General features: G+C 34.6%; 2 protein-coding genes across 2 annotated transcripts; one reads left to right on the top strand and one right to left on the bottom strand.

The window, feature by feature from the left end:
- The first annotated feature begins 12481 nt into the window (after positions 1-12481).
- On the top strand, positions 12482-14951 carry LOC105798152 (probable methyltransferase PMT3). The gene is made up of 7 exons (XM_012628093.2): positions 12482-12727; positions 12829-12993; positions 13102-13284; positions 13365-13959; positions 14062-14174; positions 14273-14493; positions 14577-14951. The coding sequence occupies exons 1-7, from the start codon at positions 12482-12484 to the stop codon at positions 14893-14895; spliced, it is 1842 nt and encodes a 613-aa protein (XP_012483547.1). The 3' UTR covers positions 14896-14951.
- Positions 14952-16259: 1308 nt separating this feature from the next.
- LOC105798142 (dolichyl-diphosphooligosaccharide--protein glycosyltransferase subunit 2) lies at positions 16260-23226 on the bottom strand. The gene is given in 21 exon segments (XM_012628082.2): positions 16260-16513; positions 16610-16732; positions 17339-17563; positions 17653-17733; positions 17987-18070; positions 18148-18239; positions 18242-18258; positions 18436-18584; positions 18664-18753; positions 18883-18987; positions 19353-19422; positions 19852-19967; positions 20059-20186; positions 20406-20460; positions 20890-20954; positions 21136-21205; positions 21427-21489; positions 21715-21804; positions 21944-22136; positions 22777-22922; positions 23083-23226. Coding segments are annotated over 20 exon segments (2076 nt in total). The 5' UTR covers positions 22920-22922; positions 23083-23226; the 3' UTR covers positions 16260-16396.
- Between the last annotated feature and the right edge of the window lie 1545 nt (positions 23227-24771).

Genomic DNA, 24771 nt, shown 5'->3' with positions numbered 1-24771 from the left:
CAAAAATATCAAGAAAATTGTGGGGAAAATGGCTGAAACTTACAAGGACTGGCATGAGAAGTTACCGTTCGCTCTTCTTGCTTATAGAACATCTATCAGGACTTCTACTGGGGCAACACCTTTTTCTTTGGTTTATGGGATGGAGGCAGTTTTACCCATTGAAGTTAAAATCCCTTATCTCCGAGTATTGGCTAAGTTAAAGTTGGATGCGGCCGAATGGATCCAATCTCGATATGATTAGTTGAACCTGATAGAAGAAAAAAGACTAAAAGTTGTTCGTCACGGTCAAATGTACCAGAAACAAATGATGCGAGCTTATAACAAAAATGTTCGTCCCAGAGAATTTCATGAGGGGGACTTGGTGTTGAAAAAGATCCTCCCTTTACAAAAGGATTTTAGAGGGAAATGGATGTCAAACTAGGAAGGACCTTATGTTGTAAAAAAGGCTTTTTCTGGAGGTGCTCTGATTTTGAGTGAAATGGATGATAAGAATTTGTAGAATCCTGTAAATTCAGATTCAGTAAAGAAATATTTCACTTGAAGGAAAAAGAGGGATCAAAGGGAAAACTCGTAAAGGGCGCTTTGAATCACGAAAAAAAAAAGGGAGAGGCCAAGGTGAAAACCCGCAAAGGGCGCCTTGAGATCAAAGGAAATTTGAGTTGAAAACCCGAAAAGGGCGGCTCAAATACTGATCAGATTGGGGCATGTGGTGATCTTGTCATACCTAAATCAACAGGAAAGGGTAAGTGACATCTTGGGGCATCGACAAAGTACTGTAGATCTCATAAACACATGTTAAATTCAAAATGGTTCTTAGTTTGCACGGAGAAGTTCAAGCTGTGATATCCGAGGCATCTAGTCTTCATATTACTTGTACTGAATTTGTTTGTTCTTGCAATACTTTTTTCTTTTCAAGACACTTGCTCTCAATAAATTCCTTTTCTATTATTTTTATTTGATAATTTATTTCTTAGTCAGTATTATGATCTTGGTGCAAGCATGTTGCATTAGAATAATGATTAATGGACTAATAAACTTTCACAAAGGAAGTTTTGCATATTACTCTGGAAGTTTCTAAATAATACAGTAACCTGAAGCAGGACTATTGTTTAGAACACGCCAAGTTTAAAAGTTGAAATGTCTAAGACTGTTCTTTCGGATTTTGTCATCCAAATATTGACTAAACGAGATGACAAGATATCTTGTTGGTGACAAAGCTTCAATGAACAAATAAGCAGTGATCACCAAGGGATAAGAAGAAGTTCCCTTTAAAAATAAAATTCTTCATTTGTGCATAAGAATTTGGTATGATACCCTGGGAATGGTGTAAAGGACCAAAAGATTTTTAGGATCTGTATCCTTGAATTACGATAGGAGAGGATTGAGGAAAAGCCAAATTTTTCTACCTTTGGGTCACAACGAAAGAAAGATGATACAAATTTTGCGTCCCAAGGGATTAAACTTTGAAGGTTACAGTGGGGCAATCTGACTGAGTGTTTCCTGGGAGATGCCAGCTGAGCAAAAAGGCATTTTAGCACGTCAGCGATAAAACCTTAATAAACTTTGAGTAATGATAACCTGAGTGATAATGAGGGATCATTCTCAGGAAAAAAAATGACATTCTGCATTCATTCATACACGACTAGTTAAGAGCATTTGATTCATTCTGATCATGACATCCTAATCACTAGGCATAATTAAGTTCATAAAATGAATTTTACAGGTCATGTTCCCCAGAGAACAGATTAGTGAAACCTCAAATCCTGACTCCCTGAAGTTACAGTGGAGTGGATTAGAGTAAGCAAGTCTTATCCTCCTGAAGTTGCAGTGGGACAGACTGAAGATGGCGAATCTTATCTCCCTGAAGTTGCAGTGGAGCAGATTAAAGCCAATAATCCTATCTCCCTGAAGTTGCGGTGGAGCAGATTAAAGTGATAGATCTTATCTCTCTGAAGTTGCAGAGAGCAGATCGCATCTATTCTTATCTCCCTGAAGTTGCAGTGGAGTAGACTGAGTAAGCAGGTCTTATCCCCCTGAGGTTGCAGTGGGGCAGACTCAAGAAAGCAAGTCTTATCTCCCTGAGGTTGCAGTGGAGCAGACTCAAGAAAGCAAGTCTTATTTCCCTGAAGTTGCAGTGGAGCAGACTCAAGAAAGCAAATCTTATCCCCTTGAAATTGCAGTTGGGCAGACTGAATAAACAAATCCTATCTCCCTAAAGTTGTAGTGGAGTGGATTAGAATGATGGATTTTATCTCTCTGAAGTTGCAGTAAAGCAGATCAAATCAAATCTTATCTCCCTGAAGTTGCAGTGGAGCAGACTCAAGAAAGCAAGTCTTATCCCCTTGAAATTGCAATGGGGCAGACTGAATAAAAAAATCTTATCTCCCTGAAGTTGCAGTGGAGTAGATTGAGAAAACCAATCCAATCTCCTTGAAGTTACAATGGAGTAGACTAGAGCATCACTTCCTATACCTCTGAAGATGCAGTAAGATGGAATGAAGAAGAAAAGCCCCAAAGTCCAATACGACCCGACAACGAGCAAAGAGGGGCAGCTGTAATACCCGAATTTTGCCCCGGGTCTAAAACCAAATAATAAAAAGAAAACACACTTAACAGGCCAAATGCAACAGTCCATATAGGCCCAAAACTACAAAATCGAGTGGCCCAATTACAATGTGGCCCAAAACAGTTGTAGAAACCCCTAGGGTTTCTAGGGTAAAAATCAGCCTTCCGCATTCGCGCCGCAGCCACCTAGCCCGCATCTCCAAACTTCAACTGCACGACAAGAAAGGGAACAAGATCGGCAGAATAACAAGAAAATCAAAGCTAAATCAGCGAATAGAGATTTCTTGCCTTTTTCTTTTTTTCATTATCCGCTATAAAAGCAAACTCAAAATATTGTAAAAAGGGATTCGAAATCAATAAGAAAAAATGATTAATTTCACAACAAAAAGACAGATAGTTCAATACCGAGAGAGCAGAAATTGATCCAAGGTTGACATCTACGTTTTTTTATTTTCTTTAATCTACAGTTATTATTATATATTTTTATCTATATACGAATAAAATAAATAGGAGATAGAAAGGAACAAACTTTGTTTGAACCTAGATCGTTGTGGACGGCCGAGGTAGTCGTCTCCGAGGATAGACGGCCTGAAACTGAAAGGTTTCTTGAGATTTAGGGTTTTTTCATCGGTATTTTGAAGATCTCGGGGTTGGATTTGGGTTTAGCGGTTTTGAAAAGTCCGGATCTAAAATTTTCTTCTTTTTCGGCCACCGCATGCGGCAGTGCCGTCGCCGGTGACCGGTGGCCAGTGCGACGATCCCTTCGCTAAATTTTAGGCTGGTGCCCAGAGAAAAAGGGAGAGGGTTTTGGGTTTTTGGGTTTTTTTTAAAGGAAATGAAAAAATAAATTTTTTTAGTTGTTTTTGGCTTAAATAGCCTAATGAAACGGCGCTGTTTCATTAGGCCTCCCCAAGTGCCAAAACGGCATCGTTTTGGGGAGACCGACCCAAAACCGACCCGACCCGTCCTAGGATCTGCGTGTTTTTATGCGAAGGAGTAAATTGTGCTTTTGGTCCCTCCGCCTTTTAATGTTCTTGCAATTGAGTTCTTTTTTATTTTTAAAATTTACCCCTTTAATTTATTTTCAATTTCAATTTAGTCCTACTTGAACGACGCCGTTTTAGAGGAGAAGGGAGAATTTCCTTTCCAGCCCCTCTATGTTATTCGCGTGTTCAATATGGTCCCTTAGTCTGCATTTATTTACGGATTTGCCCCAGATTTCTATCTCCAATTCAAATTAGTTCTTTTTGTTATTTTTTAGAGAATTAATTAATTTCAAAAATATAATTATTATTTCTATTTTTTTAACTTATATATGTAATCATTATTTTCATAATATATATATTTATTTTATAACTTATATATGTACATATATATACTTATATTTTCAATACATATTTTATAATTTATATATAAAAATATTTATATATTTTTCCTTATTTTCACAAATGCATTATATATTTTTTAAATGTTTTAATCCATATTCGTATATATAAATCCATATGCATGTCTTTTATTCTTCATAATTTCAATGTATATATTATATGCACACCTTATATTCTTTATATTTTTTTATTTTATAATTCCTTTCACTCATTTATTTATTTGTGTTTTCTTTTATATTTTAAAAGAATGTTTTTTTCTCATTTATTTGATATTTTGCATGTCATTGATTATTTTTTCTTATTTATATTATTTTCGTTTATTTCTTGTTGATACTATTCCTATATCATTGTTGTATTCATTATTTGTTAAAGCGGCATTTATTCATGCATCAAATGTAGCATTACACCGTTTTTTTTACTCGAATTCTTAAAAAAAGAAAACTTTGAAAAATAAAGGCAATACTCGTATTTAGGATCTTCGAAAGGATTAAGCCCTAACGTATTGGGTTCCAATTTTCTTCGTTGAATATAATTATCGAGAATGCTCTTTAATCAAACAAAATAAAAGCTTGTTATCGGGAATTCAACATGTCATGTCCTAACGTATTGGATGTGAGGCGTTGATTTCTCGAGATGAAGATTTTTTTCTAAAAAACAATAAAGGAAATATTCAATGTTTAGAATTTTGAGAAATTGTGTCCTAATGTATTGGGCCGTGATTTCTTTATAAATCTTAAACAAATGAATATTCTTTTAAATTTTATTACACGAGTATTTTGGACAAACTCATTTTTGAGGAAGTAGAATATCGTGCCCTAACGCATTTGGTGTGACATTTTCTTTCTCAGAAATGAGAAGTCTTAATAAGTAATGCATTTTTTAAGTTTTTACTAAGGATCATATTTTTCAACTCTTGACATTAAGAGACTAATTAATCAACTAGGTACCAATTTTTGGGCGTTACAAGGGTGCTAATCCTTCCTCGTACGTAACCGACTCCCGGATCCATTTTTCTAAAACTCGTAGACCAAAGCCATTTTTAGGTGATCCAATCACACCTCAATAAAAGATTTGTGGCGACTCCCAAATTTCATTTTTTTTAAATCGATAACTGATTTTTGTTTTTTTACAAAATAAAAATGGTTTCGACAGAAGCAAAGTGAGAGCTTCAGGAAATATGCCCAAAGATGGAGAGAGGTAGCGACACAAGTCCAGCCATCTCTTCTGGAGAAAGAAACCGCGATACTTTACATCAGCATTCTGAAATCCCCATTCATTAACCATATGTTGAGAAGCGCTACCATGAGCTTCTCAGATATAGTAATGTCAGGTGAGATGATTGAAAACACGGTAAGGAGCAGGAACATAGACGCGGAAGAAAGCGTCAAAAGATCAACCCCAAAGAATAAGGAAAATAAAGTGAATAACCTGAGCATGTGTAATAAAGGGAATTCCAAATCCGTCACTGTAGGCCAGTCGAGAGTCGTAACCACTAGCTATCAAGGCCCTTCAAGGCAAGAATCCAACTCAAAGCCAAACACAGAAAGACTCTAGTTCACACCCATCCCAAAAACATATAGAGAGCTGTATCAGAATCTGTTTAATGCGCATGTGGTATCTCCATTCTATTCAGAACCCGTGCAACCTCTGTTCCCGAAATGGTATGATGCGAATGCCCAATGTGAATACCACATGGGAATAACAGGACACTCAATTGAAAACTGCATTACATTTAAAAATTTAGTTGAAAGGTTCATCAAGATGGGATCGTGAAGTTTGACGATCCATCAGGACCTAATGTGGCAGAAAATCCATTACCCAGTCATCCAGACCCAGGGGTAAACGCAATAATTGAGAGTGGAGGAAATAGAACCAAAACCAATGTTGCAGAAGTAAAAACCCCACTGAAATGGGTTTTGAAACAAATGATAGACATGGGATTAATCATTCAGAATTTGGAGAACAGACCAAAAGGGATGATGAGCTACTGTGAGTTCCACGCTGAAGAAGGTCATGAAATCCAAGAGTGCGCTGAATTCAAAGCTTTGGTGCAGATCCTAATGGATAATAAATAGTTGGAATTCCTTGAAGAAGTCAAAGGCCTGGAAGGAATGTTGAGGAATTTGAACGTTAACGCCATATCCGAAGAGGGAGTCGGGGAAGAAAATTTATCAGGCATTTGCCCTTACACACCTGGGAGTGTTTAGAATAATGGGACCGTGGAAGAGATCTCTGTATTTTTTTAGAGCTAATTCAGAGTAATGTCCAAAACACACTTATTGCTCTAAGCTTAGGAGCAATAAGAATCTTTTTTTGTGAAATTGGCTTATGTTCAGCATTTTTATTTCAATAAAATGCATCTTTGTTTCTCACTTGGAGCAAATATTATTGTTTCCATTTCATTCATAATCATACTATACAGATAAATATTCTTAAATTCTTTTGTTCTTTGGATTTTCCTTCGTCCCTATAACAGGTCTCCAGATATCAATGATACGAGCGGCACTGCTATTGACTCAAAACCTACTTTTGAGCAAGATATGCGTCCAGAGGAACCACAGAACTTTGAAGATGACCGAGATCGTAGCTTATCTCCTGATTTGTTAAGGATGGTAGAATAAGATAAGAAACAAATCCTACCTTACAAAGAATCAATGGAATTCATGGCCTTTCTCTATATGGGGCATGGATGTCATTGGGCCGATCTCGCCAAAAGCTTCTGGCTGTCATCGATTCATCTTTGTGGTCATCGATTACTTCACTAGGTGGGTGAAAGCTTCTTCATGTGCTAAAGTCATAAAATCGACAGTCAGCAGATTCTTAAAAAAAGAAATCATATGTCGGTATAGAATGCCAAAAAGGATCATTTTTTACAATGCACTGAATTTGAACAGCAACACGATATCAGAAGTTTGCAGTTTGTTCAATATTAACACCATATCGCCCCAAAATAAACGGTGCAGTTGGGGCAAAAAAAATAAAAACTCTACCGGCGCAATGCCTTTCTCTTTGGCTTATCGCGGTTTTGCCCATTAAAGTCGAGATTTCTTTTCTCCGAGTTTTTGGATCCAATCCCGATTGAAGAGAAAGGCTTAAAGTTATCCGTCATGATCAAATGTACCAAAAAATTTATGCGAGCTCACCAAAAAAGGTTCACCCTAGAGAATTCCATGAGGGGGACCTGGTATCGAAGAAGATCCTTCCCAGACAAAAAGACTTCAAAAGAAAGTGGATGCCAAACTGGGAAGGACCTTATGTGGAAGGTCGTCTCTGGAAAAGCATTGATTTTGACCGGGAAGGATAACAAGGACTTGCCTAATCCTATGAGTTCAGATTCAATCAAAAAATGTTTCATAAAAAAAAAGAGAAAAGAAAAAGGAGAGGCTAAGGTGAAAACTCACAAAGGGCGCCTTGAGACTAAAGGGATTTTGAATTGAAAACCCGCAAAAGGGTAATTCAAAATTTGATCGAAGGTGGGGCTTACGGTAGTCTTGCGATGCCTAAATCAACAAAGAAAAGGTATGCTACATCTTGGGGCATCGACAAAGCACTCTTGATCTCCTAAACACATGTTGAGCTCAAAATGATCCTCAAAAAGTTTGTATAGAGAAACTCAGGCTGCGATATCTGGGCACCTATTTTTTCTTTCAGCTGTTTTAGATTCCAACAATGTTTTCTTTCTTTGATTAATTCATTCTTTTCAGATTTTGTTCCTGATAAATTTTAGCTTTGTCCATCATTATGATCTTTTTTAAGCATTTTGCATTGAAATAACGATTATTGGACCAATAATACTTTCATTAAAGGAGTTTTGCATATTACTCTGAAAGCTTCTAAACAGTACAAGGACCTGAAACAGGACTATTGTTTAGAACTAACCAAACTTAAGGGTTGGAAACATTTGAGAAAGAATAGTCTAAATTGTGACTATTTCTTTGAATTTTCTGTTAAAGATACCAGCTAAACAAAAAGGCATGGTAACACATCAATGATAGAAACTTGATGAACAACAAGTAATGACAAATTAAGCACTAAAAAGGGATCATTCTAAAAAAAATTGATAATATGCATTCATGCAAATATCATTCATACATAACTAGTTAGGAGCATTTGATTCATTCTGATCATGACATCCTAATCACTAGGCATAAATAGGTCCATAAAATGGATTCTACAGGTCATGTTACCCAGAGAGTGGTGTGACAAGTTAATGACGCAACTAATCCTATACCCTTGAAGTTGTAGTGAGATGGATCGAAGTCATCATGGTGAATCTTATCTCCCTGAAGTTGCAGTGGAGCAGACTGAAGATAGCAAATCTTATTTCCCTGAAGTTGCAGTGGAACAGATTAAAGCTATAAATTACAGATCTTATCTCTCTAAAGTTGCAGTAAAGCAGATTATAGCAAACCTTATCTCCCTAAAGTTGCAGTGGAGCAGGTTCAAAGTTATAAGTTTTATCTCCTTGAAGTAGCAGTGGAGTAGACTGAAGATAGCGAATATTATTTCCCTAAAATTGCAGTGAAACAGATTAAAGCTATAAATTACAGATCTTATCTCTCTGAAGTTGCAGTAGAGCAGATCATATCAAACCTTATATCCTTGAAGTTACAGTGGAGCAGATTGAAGATACCAATCTTATCTCCTTGAAGTTGTAGTGGAGCAGATTGAAGCTATTAATCCTATCTCCCTGAAGTTGTAGTAGAGCAGATTAAAACGATAAATCCAATACCTCTAAGGTTGCAATAGGTCGGATTAAATCTATCATAGCAAACCTTATCTCCCTGAAGTTACAGTGGAGCAGACTGAAGATAGCGAATCTTATTTCCCTGAAGTTGTAGTGGAACAGATTAAAGCTATAAATTACAGATCTTATCTCTCTGAAGTTGCAATAAAGCAGATCATATCTAACCTTATCTCCTTGAAGTTGTAGTGGAGCAGGTTGAAGTTACAAGTCTTATCTCCCTAAAGTTGCAGTGGAGCAGACTGAAGATAGCGAATATTATTTCCCTGAAGTTGCAGTGGAATAGATTAAAGCTATAAATTATAAATCTTATCCCTCTGAAGTTGCAGTAGAGCAGATCATATCAAACCTTATCTCTCTGAAGCTGCAATGGAGCAGTTGTAGTAGAGCAGGTTGGAGTTACGAGTCTTATCTCCTTGACATTGCAGTGGAGCAAACTAAAACCATAAATCTTATCCCTTTGAAGTTGCAGTGGAATGGATCGAAGCAACAAGACACAATGGGCTGGAATGAAGCTACTTGAAGAAGAAAAGCACCAAAACAAGTCGAAACTTGGCGAGACCGGGAAAACTTGGTCTTTCTTAAAAGTCTTTACTCTGTTCTCATTACACGACAATGAGCAAAGAGGGACAGCTGTAACAAGCCCAATTTGCCCGGGCCCAGGACCAAAAGAAACCAAAATTACAAACTCTCTAAACCCAACAGGCCCAAATCAGAAAACCTAGCCCAATACCCAAAAACAGAAAAAAAACAAAACAGAAACCCTAGCCGCCGCACCCTATGTCTACCACCATACCTAGGGTCTTCTGACCTCTGCCACTGCCAGTTTGATGCTGCAGCACCGCCCCCTCCACTTGCACCTGCAAAAGAAGAAACGACAGTATAGAAAAATAGAAAAAAAACTCTGTAAAAATGGCTATATAAACCAAGAAAAATTATTGTAATGGGGGATTTTTTTTTTTTGGAATACAAAAATAGATTCAAGCATAAAAAAGAAAACAGATCGAAGAAAAAATGAAGTCTAAACGTGCAAAGGTCATTTTTTTAGGCTTTCGAAACTGTTTTTTTTAATTTTTTTTACTTTCATTTTGTTAAAAACTATATACACATATATATAACAAAAAAAAGCTTACCTTTTGGATTTATCGGCCACCGTGTATGGCGGTGCCGTCGCCAGTGGACGGCGGTCGGCACGGCGACCCTTCGCTGGATTCTAGGCAGTACCCAGAGAAAAACAGAGAAGGGAGACTGTTTTTTTTCTAAACAACAGCACGAATGATTTATTTTTTTTCTTTAAATCTTAACTTATATAAGCCCCCAAAACGATGTCATTTTAGGCAGGCCTCTTAGACACCAAAACGGCGTCGTTTTGAGGAGACTCGCGCGCTGACCCGACCTGCCTAGGAGGATCCGCATGTTTTTGACTAATGGGCTATTTGCGCATTTAGCCCTTCCTCGTTTTTCATTATTTACAATCAAGTTTCTTTCATTTTTAATTTTTCCCTATAATTTATTTCGGTTTTCAATTTGGCCCACCTTGAAACTATGCGTTTTGGAGGGTGGGGTTTATTGCCCATTTGGTCCCTCCTTGTTATTCGAGCATTTAATTTAGTCCTGTTCCTTTTATTTATTTCTGATTTGCCCCAAATTTCTGTTTTAAAGTTCAATTTAATCTTTTTTTATTATTTTTGTTATTTTATTATTAAATTAATTAAGTTAATATTATTATTACCCTTATTATTTTCCCTTTTTATTTTATTTACTTATTATTATATTATTAAATCAATTAGTTTTGCATTACTATTTCTATTATGTTTCTTTTGTATTCATTTACCTAATGTTTTAAATGCATTCATTTTATTTTTATCATACTATATTTATGTGTTAATATTCTTTTATGTAATTACAAATCTTAGATTATTCATTATTTATTATTTTTACTATCATTTATATTATTCTCATTATTATTAGTATTATTATTTTTTAAAAACCTTTTATATCCCCATTTATTTACATAATTATTTATTGTCGTTTTTATTTTATTTTATTTTATTTTTGGTTTGCCTGTTACTTTTCTTTTCATCTGTAATCAGTTCGTTTGTATTGTTAATTTATTCTCGTTTTTCTTGCTTTTAATGCATTTATATTGTTATACATATTATCATTGTGATTTATTTTCACAACAATTTGTGATACATTAATTTTACATTAGGATTTTAAAATAAGTAGCACTTCGTATTTTGAGATTCGAAAGGTCGTACCCTAACTTACGGGATTTCGATTTTCTCGACAAATCCGAATACACGAACTTCTTTTTAAAAAAAATAAGTTTTTTAATAATCTCAAGAATTAATAAAAGATCGTGTTCTAACTTACGGAATATGATTTTTTCTAAAATCGAGATAATCGAATATCTTTTAAATAAGTAGTTTTTTTGGCATTCATTCTCGTATCGGGAATTTTAGACATTGTGTCCTAACTTACGGGACGTAATTTTCTTTTTCGATTAACGTGAAATATGCTTCTTTCTCGAAAATTTCCAATATTTTAACAAAGGATGATTACATTTTAAATCTCTTTAAAGTTTTCAATTTTCGACACTAAGGCACTAATTAATCGACTAGATGCCAATTTTGGGTGTAATGAGGGTGTTAATCCTTTCTCGTACGTAACCGACTCCCGAACCCATCTTTTTAAATTTCGTGGACCAAAATCGTTGTTTTAATAAATCAAATCGTTTATTAAACACCTCATTAAAAAGGATTGGTGGCGACTCCCGTGTTCGTTTTCGTTTCCAAAATTAAAATCGACTCCTTAAAAAAAAAAAAAAAGGCTTCGACAGATGTTATTGTAGAATCATTTCTTTATATCCTAAATTATGAGAATTAGAGTCTTGGAGTCTTTTAAGTTTATTGATAAAGAACCCTGATCTTGATATCTATCACTATTAAAGTTTATTAATATTAAAAATATATTTTAAAAAATAACAAAATTACATTTTTTTTTAAAAAAAACTTAAATTCAAGTCACAACGTAAGTATTTACGTTTTGTCGATTATGCCATGGATGAATGCTGTCCAATTTTTTTTATCTACTCTATAATTGCTTGAAAATGGTAATTTGCAATAGATTTGTAGTAAGTTTCAAAAAAGAAAAATGACTTCAAAAGATTTCTGTTTGAGCCTGCATGCACGTCAGCTCAATTCCAGTATTTTCGATAGTTTGACTGGAAAACAACAACAACAATAATAAATAACAAAAGGAAGATTTGTTCTAAATCTCTAACAAAATTCCCCGGAAAGATCGCCGTCAACACCTGAAACTAACAAAACGACAACCTTCATTGTCGTTAAACTTCGTCTCTGTCTCTTATCTCTCTTCATCATTTAACTTACACTTTGAAAACTAAAACAGCTTTTAACATTCTGAAAATTCTTTTAAAGAAAATATAATTTATATATATTTATATGTTCCCATTTTTGTTTGTCCAAACGTGCTCTTCCCTCTTTTACAAAACTTTCAAAGTTATTTTTTCTTTCCAGGCAAGTAATGAATACTATACTACAACATGCAGAAACTCTCCATCTTTTGTTTTTGTTTTAAATGTGGCATTCTTTAAAGTTATGGCAATTTTATTAATAGCTGAGACTGTGCAATGTTTTTTTTTTTTTCTGTTTTTCAGCTTTGGACATGCAAGTAGGGAAGATTCAAAGAAAAACTACTTAAAATTTGAGGCATTTTGTTTAAATGAATTATTGATTAGGTAAATTGGATGATCTAAAAAGATATGACAAGGGGAAGAGCTGATGTGAATCCAAAGAAACGATTGATCACTTGGATTATAGTGTTGGTATTCTGTTGCGGTTGCTTCTATGCATACACCCGAAGCCGTGGTTCGTCGGCCCTCGAGTATGGAAGTAAATCTTTGAGGAAATTCGGTTCATCATACTGGCGTGGGGATGAAGATACCACAGATACTTCCACTAAACACGAAGAAGATGCTGATGATGGGTTCATACCAAAGAGTTTCCCAGTGAGTGAACCTTAATAATATTAAGCCAACCTGTCTTACAATTTTGCAGCTGTATGTTTGTATATGGATTAGCTGACATCACGATTGGTTTGCTTTCCGAGGTTTGTGATGATCGACATTCCGAGATAATACCTTGCCTAGACAGGAATCTTATATACCAGACAAGATTGAAGTTGGATTTATCTGTAATGGAACACTATGAAAGACATTGTCCATTGCCTGAAAAACGTTACAATTGTTTGATTCCTCCTCCACCTGGATATAAGGTCAAGTGTTGCAGTCTAGTTTTCTTATTTTTAAATCAAATTAAGCCAACTTCATATATTTCTTATTACCATGCAGTATAAAGTTTCCGGTTTTCTGGATTGTTGCAGGTCCCTATCAAGTGGCCGAAAAGTCGGGATCAGATATGGAAAGCCAACATACCGCACACTCATCTTGCTACTGAAAAATCCGACCAGAACTGGATGGTTGTCAAAGGTGACAAGGTTGTTTTCCCTGGTGGAGGAACTCACTTCCATTATGGCGCAGATAAATATCTTGCTTCAATGGCAAATGTGAGTGAGTTTGTCCTCTCAAACCACTGGCTGTTTTTGATATATTGTAATTGTCAATATTCATGTGTTTCAACTGGCAGATGCTGAACTTTCCGAAGAATAGTATGAACAACGAGGGAAACGTCCGAACGGTTTTCGATGCGGGATGCGGAGTTGCTAGTTTCGGAGGATACCTGCTGGCGTATGATATTCTTACAATGTCTTTAGCACCAAATGATGTTCATGAAAACCAGATTCAGTTTGCTCTGGAGCGAGGAATCCCCGCGTATCTCGGTGTTTTAGGGACGAAGAGGCTTCCTTACCCAAGTCGATCTTTCGAACTTGCACATTGTTCTCGTTGCAGGATTGATTGGCTTCAAAGGAATGGGATCCTTCTTCTTGAGCTAGACAGGATACTGAGGCCTGGAGGCTATTTTGCCTATTCATCCCCTGAGGCATATGCACAAGATGAAGAAGATTTGCGAATATTTAGAGCAATGAGCGCCTTCGTTGAGCGGATGTGTTGGAAGATCGCAGTTAAAAGAGACCAAACTGTTATTTGGGTTAAACCCTTGACAAATGACTGTTTTATGCAAAGAGAGCCTGGTACTCAACCTCCCATGTGCCGATCTGATGATGATCCGGATCTCGTGTGGGGCGTTCCGATGGAAGCTTGTATCACTCCTTACTCTAACCGTGAGTACTTTTAGCCCTTTGCCCCCTTTTATCTGGCTCATGCACGCAGCTTTCCTTTTGCTTGTTTTCTTGATACTTGAATGCTGTTTTTGACCCTGTCAGAGGTTCATAGATCAAAAGGGAGTGCGTTGGCTCCTTGGCCTGCTCGTTTGACAACACCGCCTCCACGTCTCGCTGATTTAGGCTACTCCGACGATATGTTCATAAAGGACACGGTAATCTCTCACGAGGCTTATATTACCTCTTCATCTCTGCATGGTGCATCCATGAAGAAACTGGCTTAATCATGGTTGGGTTGGTTGATGTGTTGCAGGAACTTTGGCAACGAAGAGTTGAACACTATTGGACTGTTTTCGGTCAAAATCTCGAGTCCGATACGTTTAGAAATGTGATGGACATGAAAGCAAACCTGGGTTCATTTGCAGCTGCGTTGACTAACAAAGAGGTTTGGGTTATGAATGTGGTGCCCGAAGATGGACCCAACACTCTCAAGATAGTATATGACAGAGGACTGTTAGGAAGTGTGCATAACTGGTATGTAAACCACGTCTTTTCATATGGTTGTGCTCACAATTATTGCATTAGTTGCTAAGGTTTGTGTCCCTGTAAACCAACAGGTGCGAAAGCTACTCGACGTATCCGAGAACTTACGATCTGATCCATGCTTGGACCGTGTTCTCTGATATCGAAAGGAGGGGATGTAGCATTGTGGATTTGTTGTTAGAAATGGACCGAATCTTGAGGCCTAAAGGTTACATCATTTATAATGATAAGCGATCAATAGCGGAAGTGATAAAGAAATATTTAGGGGCATTACACTGGGAATCAGTGGCAATATCAGATTCTCAGCTGGTGGAGCAAGAGGAGGATGATGTAGTGTTCATAATTCAGAAGAAAATGTGGCTTACAAGTGAAAGCCTTAAGGACTCCGAATAAAGGCTCACTGCAATTCAACTTCTCTTTCATCTTATATTATATATACTTTCATTATTGCAGGCTTGTGTTTATGCCAATGCTCGTCTCTACTTTTTTTTGCTTTTGTAGCTTTGTTTTATTCTTCACTAATTTTTTATCTTTACTGTAGAACGTAATAGACATTCTTCTGTCTTGTTTTTTATCTTCTTTTTTATACCAAATTATTTTTTTGTTAAATTCATAGATAGTATATTTCTATTTCATCCAATTTGACTCAACATTCTCAAAAGAATTCCTCTATTGGTTTCCTAGTGATTAGATTTATTATCTAAAATTTAATTAAGAAATAGAGAATAACTTATATTAAGATAATCTTAAAAGTTAAAGGTTTTAAATATCACTAAAATTTTGTTATATTATTAAATTTTAAAGATACAATTATTATTATACACTCATCCATATTTAACATACTCTCCAATTCTAATTAAATTATTTAAAAACAAAATTAATTAAAAAATCAAATAGCATATAAACTTTAGAAATTACATAATTCTTAAAGATTCAATGCCATAAAATTGTTACTTTAAAATGTATAATAAAAGACAATTCTTCACTTTTGCAACACAAAATTATCAAAAAATAAGTTTCATTAAAATAGATAAAAGCTCTTGCAAATAATAAATATAAATAAACAAAAATAAATAAAAGAGAAAGCGCACACCTTAGATCGTAGGTTGAACAGAAGTTTTTCACAAAGCTTGCTTAATATTAGCAAGGGTTGAATTCATAATTGAGAAATGGAATTTGATTTTCTTAATCATATGATTGTATTCTAACTTTTATCATGAATGAAATTGTTGGTTGAGAATTTCTTTTTCTAATAATATCAAATTTCTATAAATAATAAGGACAAACTGTGAGATAAAAAATCTGTAAAGAAAACCTTTACTTTCAAAATCATATAAATTACTTTAGATGATTTTTTTATTTTAATTACTTATTGTAGCCTTAGACCTGAGCCTACTTTGGATAATCAATTTTTTTTAATTTTTCTATTTTAATCAGAGAAAAGTATATAATAATTTCATGTTTTTAATAATGTGATCAAGTTTTTGTTAAGATGATCCTAATATAAATTTAAATTTCTTATTGTGGGATAAAATTCTTCAAACCTCTTAAACGAGTTTTATCTTAATTTTATAGGTATTCATAAATCTATAATATTCTTAGAGAATTTATTCTCTCTTTTATTTATTTTTGCCCACTCCTCGTTAACCACAGAAGGGTAACTTAAAATTAGAAAGATTTCGAATGTTAGGACGGTTTATAACTAGTTTATATTGATGTTGGCGTTTGTTACTACCAAAATAACCAGGCATCGAAGCTTTAAATAATGAGCAGCAAATTTTCTTAACGTTACTACGACTAGGATTCGTAATAGAGAACTTAAATGTTGTCAAAATGGACCTACAAAATTTGAGTTAAAATGTTCAACGACTAATTTATTTGCCCTTTCTCAAGCTCAGGCAGATTTCAACTTGGCTGACGCAGCGGCCAGGTGGGATAGGATTCTATGCCCAACAAACACAAGGAATACTCCCAAGAAACCAAGTAGCTTCAGTGTTTGGAATAGATCCAACTGCACCCACAACATTCAAAGTTCAAGTTTTAATCTATATTATATGCAATCCACTTTGTACATGAGTGAAGTTTTAAATGTATAACAAATACTAACCTTCACCCAGAAAAACACATAGAGCAATAGAACTGCTCCAATGCCAACATGGAAGAGAACGGCAAATGTGGCAGGTACGGGTTTGGTGGGAAAGTTCTTCAGGTTCACCCCTAGACGTAATAGCTGTCACAAACCAAATTTACCAGATCAATAAAGTTCGGAAATAGCAATGAAATTCGTGCTACTAAACTAAATTACTACCATCACATTCACGAACTAGACCAGAAACAGTATATACATACTTTGGAATTGGAAATTGCAGTACCCGATAGCTTAGTGACTAAACTGCAAATTGAAATACCAGATTCTTATACTGAGATGACTTAACAAGCTCCAAGAATGCTACTCATCAAAAAGGTTTTAAATTTTCCCGGTAAAGATCAAAGATCTAAGATCTCAACATCCCCCAAACCCCTTTTTATCTTCTTTTTATTTTCCTAAATCTCTGAAGCAGTCAATGGCTCTCCCCCAAGATAAATGTTATGAGACATCCCCACAGCAGAAAAGCATGAGAAGTTATTCCGGAAGAAATGTTGATTCAACACATGAATTAAAATTTTCAGACAGGTTTAAGGTAACACCAGTCTAACCAGGATTCAACAAGACATCAAACTATTTGACCAAGTATAAAAGATGTTTTTAAAAAATGAATCAAATAGAAATTTGGATACCAGTAACTTTCTTCTTAAATGAAAATGTAAAAATGCAGCAGCAAAATGCAGGACTCACCCCAATCAAAAATCCAAGCAATGGCAAGATAGTAAGCCCCAGGAAAGCAAGGGAAAGCTCCTGAGGTGGACGCTTTTCAGGAGCCCTGAATATGTGTGTAATCTCTGCTTTGGGTCCATATCTTGAGTATGGATCTACGGGCTGAGGAGGAGGGCGGGGTGCCTTCTCGGGTGCTTCTGGTAGATCTAACTCAATATGTCCGATAGCCACTAACAAAGAGTTCTCCTGAAGAAAGAAAACGATGCATATTTTATTTCTAAGTGTTTGTGGACTTGTAAAAATTGAACATTTCTAAAAGCAAGAGTAACACTTACCATAGCAGCATCACCAATAGTGAGCTCCATGTCATATTTGCCTGAGAGATAGAAGAACTTCTCAACCAGCCCAAGAAAATTCTACAAGACAAGCCATAGGATTAATGATTATAAAAACACACATGCAAACTTTATATAGAGCACAAAAAACTGAATATTTTAATCTGTTAGTAATAGTATAAACTATAGATGTCTTCTTGTTTCCCAATGAAAAGAGTAATATCATGAGCTGCAAGAAATAGAAAAATCTCAAACGATTCTAAATGCGCCTAAATTTTTAATCTGTCACATACACCCAGAAAGATACTCAACCTATGAAAGAAAAGATACTTACTAGAACTATCTCAAACTGTTTTCCAGAGTTCCCAACCACAAAGATGTGCTCAACCTTGCTCTCATGTCTCAACTTGAGAAATGCCTGCAAGCCACATGATTAGCAACAAACTGTTGCAAAGTAAACCACGCATTCAAATGAAGACAAGCAGAACTACCAACCTGATGTGGCTTAAAAGAACGTCCATGAGGAGTTGTTAATTGAAAGGATAGACGCAGCTTCTGGAGGTGGTTTGCTGATAATGATATAGCATTTTTCCAGCTAAATCTAGCCTATATATGTAGGATGTAGGGCAACGAATAACATCAGTTCAGAGTTCAGTTGAATAAAAACTCAAACACTAGCCACTAATTTTAGAAGTGTCATTGGATGTTCCAAAACAGTCATCACTTATATCAACTATAGGTATTAAAAAAGATGAACAATATACACGTAAGACATAGACATACTTTTTCTGCGATTCTATACTCCCAAGATCACTGTCAAGAACTGCAATTTCTGAATTTTCAACCTTGATAAGTCCAGTGACAGATATTGGTACTTTTGTTTGGCTTCCCATAAAATAAACCTCTTCATGCTCAGGTTCATGAAGCACAACCTAAAAAATTCAAACATCATATTTCATTGAAAGCCAGATGAATGAAAAGTTTCAATCCAAGAATACAAGACAACAGTACCTCAAAAACAAATGTGTAACTTCCAACATCAATACTCTTCGGCAAGTCGTTCAAGATATGTAGCCCAGATGCCTTGTCAAAATTAAGTTCCTGCATCTCATAATATTTATAAACATTAAATCAATTAAACAGAAATAAAGGAAAATGCGAAAAAAAGAATTTGTATGAAGCAGAAAATGCATCCGATAAAATGAACACTAGTTAGAGGAAACACCATACCTGGCTTTCAACTAGAGAAGCATCCTTTGAACCAGAACTAAAAGCTCCCACAAGCTTTACTGTTAGAGATGGTACTTCTGAACCAAGCACAGTGCTAACCCCAACCTGTTAAAAAAACATAAAGTCAGCACTAACAGAACCCCTTAACAAGATTAAATGATTTAAAACCTGGTATGAATCAAGGAAGGTTAAGTACAAGAATGCAATATGATCATAAATTGGATGCAGATGAATAAGCCATGGAAAAAGTTTCGTTTTTGATAAACAGACCAGAACAAAGGCCAGCATACATCCATCAAATGACACAAGTATCTCCATGAAGATCTAAAACTGCTGTGTACTTACGAAGCAAAAAGGAAATGCCACTAATATTAATACCATCAATCATGGGTGGTAGGGTTCTGCCACTATAGAGGAATTTAAGTTGCTACACACTATTCTTCATGTTAAGGATTTAACTTCGGACAAACCTTGAGTGAGTCTTTTCTAGTCAATGAAAGCACCGTTGATGGAAATGATAAGATTAGTGGGATAGAAACCCTGCATGGCAAGGTGAAATTAAGATCTATTAAGCTCCACAGGTAAAACCAAAGAAAAAGGGTGACATCAACACACTAAAACTACCACTCACCTCTCAGAGAGACAAAAGGCATAAAGCAAGTATGAAAACAAGTTCACAAACACTGAACTCAATTCCAGAATATGAAAAATAAAGCTAAAACTTCAGCAAACTAGAGTCTAGAGCGATACAAATAGGCATGTGCATAATTTCTTGCTCTCTTTCAAGAATCAACTAGAAAACGTATTATTCAAGAGTGACAGAAACTCAACCAAGGTTAAGCTTTCACTATTGCTAAAAGCTATTTGGATAGTTACATAACATGGTAGCAAAAAAAATGTTCTAATATCATCGTCAAACTATTTTAAATAAATGAAAATACATTAAAACTGCCTAAAGCAAAGCCTTGCCTGTTGCTTTCCAAACAAGCTAAGGAGTCTATTTGGTTGAAGAAATCTTTGGCATCACCAGGAACACAAATACCAAGGAAGAATTTAGCTAATCCAAGCATTGTGTCCCCTGGAAGCTGCAGATATAAACCAGAAGTATTAGAATACAGTCCAAGAAGAAAAGACAATTGGGCTAAAATGAATGATAATTGAGCTCATTCTACGGACATTGAGATTTTCAGCAGTCACTGCAGCAAATGCTGTTAGGCCTCTAAGAACAGATGAGGTGGTTGATAAAGGACCTTGGTATTCATGACCATCAACAAGTTTATCATCAAAGTAAAGGGCCCCATCATCTGAAAAAGAGACAACTCGATTAACAGAAACGAGGAACAAAAAAAGAAAAATAAATTAAACTAAAACAGAACTAAATTGAGTAATACTGTTTTTTTTTTTTTTTTTTTAATTGAGATGATGAACGGAAGCAGCAAGAAGAAAAAATGACATTGAAGAAAACTAGAACCAGAAAAAGACAAAACACAGAAAGAATCTAGAAAAGGGAGAGATATGCATACCATATTTCTCGATGCTGTCAAAAAGCTTGATTATATCATTCTTTAGAGTACTAATCTGCCAACAGTAAGCAAACATATATTATGAAATGCCCAGACTTGACAGACACAGGTAAGAAGAACAGAATAAGCATTAAGATTAAAGCAAAACCTGCTCAGGGCAGCTGAGAAAATTCAACATCAAAAGTCACCATCATAATAAAATAATTCACTTTCTATAACACAGCAATTTGATAATTAAATAAGCATTGCAAAGAACAAGATATCAGGTAACATATACTATCCTTGCTTATATTGCTTTGAAAAGAAATTTATTAAGATCCATCTACATCTATAAGCTACATATCCAACATGATATAGTTAAATGTTGAAGTAAACCATGGTACAAGAGAACATCTTATCATCCTCTTACAGCTGAATGGTTATTCAGATTCATAAACTGGTCAAAACTTTCACCACATCAAAGTAAACAACATTAACAACTTACCAAAGATTGGTCAATTTCTGAAGATGCTAACGAAACAATTCCAGCAAGCGTTTCAAGTGCAATTCCTGCCAGAATATGACAAAATGAACAACTATTACACAATTGAATCAAACAATTAATTAAATGCGAAGAAGATAGACAACAATTATCAAAGAACTAAGACCAAAGAAAGAACAAAAAGAAATATGGTGCTTGTACCAGACATTGTATTCAAAAAAAAGTTAAAGCATATAGATAAATCATTACCAGCAGCAAAAGCACTAGATTCGGGATTACTTGAACTATAACGCCACCTGCCATCACTCTGGCTGAAAGCCTAGAATGATTTCATAACACAAAATCAACCACGACAAGCATACATTAATAACAATGGAAAATTGAGTCATTTCAAGTAGTGAGCCTCCTCCCCAAACCCAAATCTCACCACATCAACAACTAGTTCCACTGAAATGGTAGGCCTGAGCCTGCCTAGATAGATCTGGAGAGGAGCAGCACTTTAACCTCACCATAAAACTAGATCTAGTTACAACAACAAACCTTGACAGAGCGGAACACTCCCTCAGCATCAGCAAGATGAACATCAGCTTCAGAACTTTGATCCTGAATCAACGAACAAGGAATTAGAAGGCATTGAAAAATGCAAAACTTAAAAGCTATGGCAGCTGTAGAAAGTAAGCTAGATAAATAAGGTTCCTAGATCAACATAACAAACAGAAGCAAATATAATGCATATATAAATCATTTAGAAACCTCATAAATTTGAGAAATAGCTGGCATGGAACCGAAGTACGTCATAATAACTGGTAATTTGAATTCGATCATTACCTTGATAAGTACCAAACCTCCTACTGAATAGTAGAAGTCAAGCAATGAACTCGCACCACTTACGGCAGCATTAAGTCTTGAAATAATGCCCTTTAGCAAATGAGAAAAAAAAAAAAAAAGATGATAATAATGACAACAACAACAATAACAACAACAAAACTAAGCACCAGGGTTAAGCAATATTAAAAGATCTTGAACCACATGTCAGTGTAACAAATTCAAATAATACCTTAGAAGCTTTCTTGTCAATCTTGCATTCCGCTATACTATTTGCTTTTAAAGCATAGAAAAGATCCTTTGCAGTCGATGAAGATGACCCAACAGTTTCAGAAATTGAGCGGCAAGCTGTAGCTGTTAAATCAGGCTTCTTTTCAATTCCAAGAATCTGAAATGTTCTTAGTGCCTCATATGTTTCTTCCAAGCTGTTTAGATCAATTATATCAAATGAGATACCTCCAAAAACCTCATTCTCATAGGTCCCTTGTCTACTTCCAGTTCAAACAAAGGAAAAACTAAAATTGCAAATTTCTCATCACTGAAACTTTTCTTTAAAATGTTGAAGTTTAGATAAGGTGCTGTTTTATACACGGGAAAAAGAATTAAGTACTAGATTTTTAGTATTGAATTTATAACCACTGAACGAAAAGATGGTAAATAAATGTACATATTGATAATCATTAATTTCACAAATTTAGTTTCAGTAACATGACATTTCACGTTATACTGGATAACTCAAAACAAAAATTAACAAGTAATTTAAAGACATCACATTTTGTAATTAAGGAAAGATGTAATTGAATTTAAACACAAGTTCTTTTAGAAATAAATATTAGCATATTATAAATAGCTCACTCACCACCTAATTATCACAACATGAATTGAGTTATCAAACGAAAAAATTAAACCACTGAAAATATTTCTCTTTCAATAATTTATCAAACACATCCAAAGTTGACCTTCAACGGTATCTGTTATGCACTTTCTTCCAATTCCTTTCCTTAACAACCAACGGTTAAATAATGAAATTGTGTGGTCAAAATATATATATATATAAAGGCAAACCTTTTGAATGATCCATGGTCGGGAGTGAAGAGTTCAAGAGCGGCAGATCGATGAGAATCGGAGATGGGTTGAAAAAGAAAAGCGGCTTCGCAGATCGACACTACAAGTAAGAGAACCAGAAATCCAGCTAGACGTCTGGCCATTTCCTGCAATTAAAATCCAACACATAATCAGCCAACCGCCTAAAAAACTGGGAAGGATTTTCACAAATACTAAACTTTTATTAGGAATTACAAATTAAGAACAGATCGGAAATAATTAGCGAATAAACTAGGGTGTATTAGATCGGGAAAAGAGAAAACATACAATAAATGTGAAAGAAACTCGTCCCTTCTGGGGTGAAGTCCTCGCAGTCTTTGCTGTGCGCCAGATGAGTGAGTTTGGCCGAGCTAGGAAAGTAAGAAGTAGTAGGGAGAAAAGTGAAATTACCGATTTGTCAAGGTTTAAGTTGATTTTATCCCGTTTGTCCCGGGGATATTTCAGTCTAGGCCCAAAATGTTAAGGTCAAGCTTAATTTAGGCCCGAACTTCAACTAACCCATTAGCCTTAAATTTTCTTTTAAGGTAAACAGTCCATTAATAATGATAAGTATTCATTTTGTTCACTTACTAAAATAAAATTACAAGTTGGTCATTAAATTTTTAAAAAGAATTTATTTAAGTCATTAGACTGTTAAAATTGATACTATATGGTTTTCTTTATGCGTTTTGTCTACATCAATCGAAAGCTTTCTTTCATCTTTTCTTTTAAAGTTCAATTTTTTTTCATGAAGTAGCTTTGGACATCACGAATCTACAAACTAAAATTCTAACAGTTTTTTTCTCTGATCTCCAAAATTGACCGCCAAATTGACTTAGATATAAGGTATGCTTTTCTATTTGTTGATGGGTACTAATCCACTGTAATGATCATCGAATCGTTGCTTAGAACTTACTAGCAAAATTCAAAAAAGAAATTTACCTTTATTTTTAACATATCTATAATCTATCCCTAATCTATAATCCATATCTATAATATCTATAATACACTCGACCCTTTTTCATGTGTATGTTTTTCAGGCCTATTCCCATGAGAACTTACCAATATATAATGCATATAAAAGCATGGATTTAGAAGAAAAAATTGAATCGACAAAGTTTCATTTTATTGTTGTTTATATTACTAAATTGGTATTTAAAAATAAGTTTTATATTTTAAAATAATAGAAATTTTATTCATTTGAACTATATAATTAAGATGAAATTGAATTCAAAATATTAACAACATACTAAATTAATTAATTATCAATCTTCTTTAGTAATTGAGAGTAAGAGTGAGGTTGCTAGGAATGAATCCAAACTTTCATATCATAACACAAATACTTTTGTTATTAGATCAAGAAATTGATAGCATTAATAATTTTTAATTTTATTTAAACTCAAATTTGTAAAGATATTTTATTAAGAGTGTAATTAACTTTATTTAGTTAGTTATTAAGAGTTTAACTAATATTTTATTTATCTTTATTTAGTTAAATAAATGGTAGGCTTTATCTTTAAGATTTTGAATAAAATTATAACACATTTTTGCTAAGTTTCAATGGGGATAAGTCTGAAAAACAGACACATGAAAAAGGTCGAGTCTTTCTTCTTCTTTTAATCGCAAATTAATAGAATTACGTGTTCCATCATTTTTTATTTTCTCCTTTTTCAGATTTTAATTTATAAAAGTTGTTTTATTTTTCATTGTTATTTCTTTTATTATAAATACTTAAATTTTATTCTAGCAAAAAATTCAATGTTTAAATTGTGAGATTCGATGAAAAGTCTTTTTATAATTAAAATATCATCCTTTAGAGAATAATATTTGTAACAAGTCTAGCTTTATATCGTTCAATATGAGTGTGGAGTTATGTCTCCTATTTTTAGGTTTTTCTTCTTTTAGTTAAACTCTTTTTAATTTCTCACTTAAACTCTTATTAGTGTAGGTTATTTTAATATTAGTTTCCTACCTAAA

This window comes from Gossypium raimondii, chromosome 7 (genome assembly GCF_025698545.1).
Source record: "Gossypium raimondii isolate GPD5lz chromosome 7, ASM2569854v1, whole genome shotgun sequence".
NCBI classification, from domain to species: domain Eukaryota; kingdom Viridiplantae; phylum Streptophyta; class Magnoliopsida; order Malvales; family Malvaceae; genus Gossypium; species Gossypium raimondii.
The sequence above is the reverse complement of the archived record's forward strand: the minus strand, read 5'-3'. Positions and strand labels throughout refer to the sequence as shown.

Excerpts from the sequence above, each read along its gene's own strand:
- LOC105798152 (XM_012628093.2), top strand. The coding sequence starts at position 12,482 with ATGACAAGGGGAAGAGCTGATGTGAATCCAAAGAAACGATTGATCACT. Across the intron at positions 13,960-14,061 it reads TATCACTCCTTACTCTAACC|AGGTTCATAGATCAAAAGGG; the intron begins GTGAGTACTTTT and ends TGACCCTGTCAG. Across the intron at positions 14,175-14,272 it reads ATATGTTCATAAAGGACACG|GAACTTTGGCAACGAAGAGT; the intron begins GTAATCTCTCAC and ends GATGTGTTGCAG.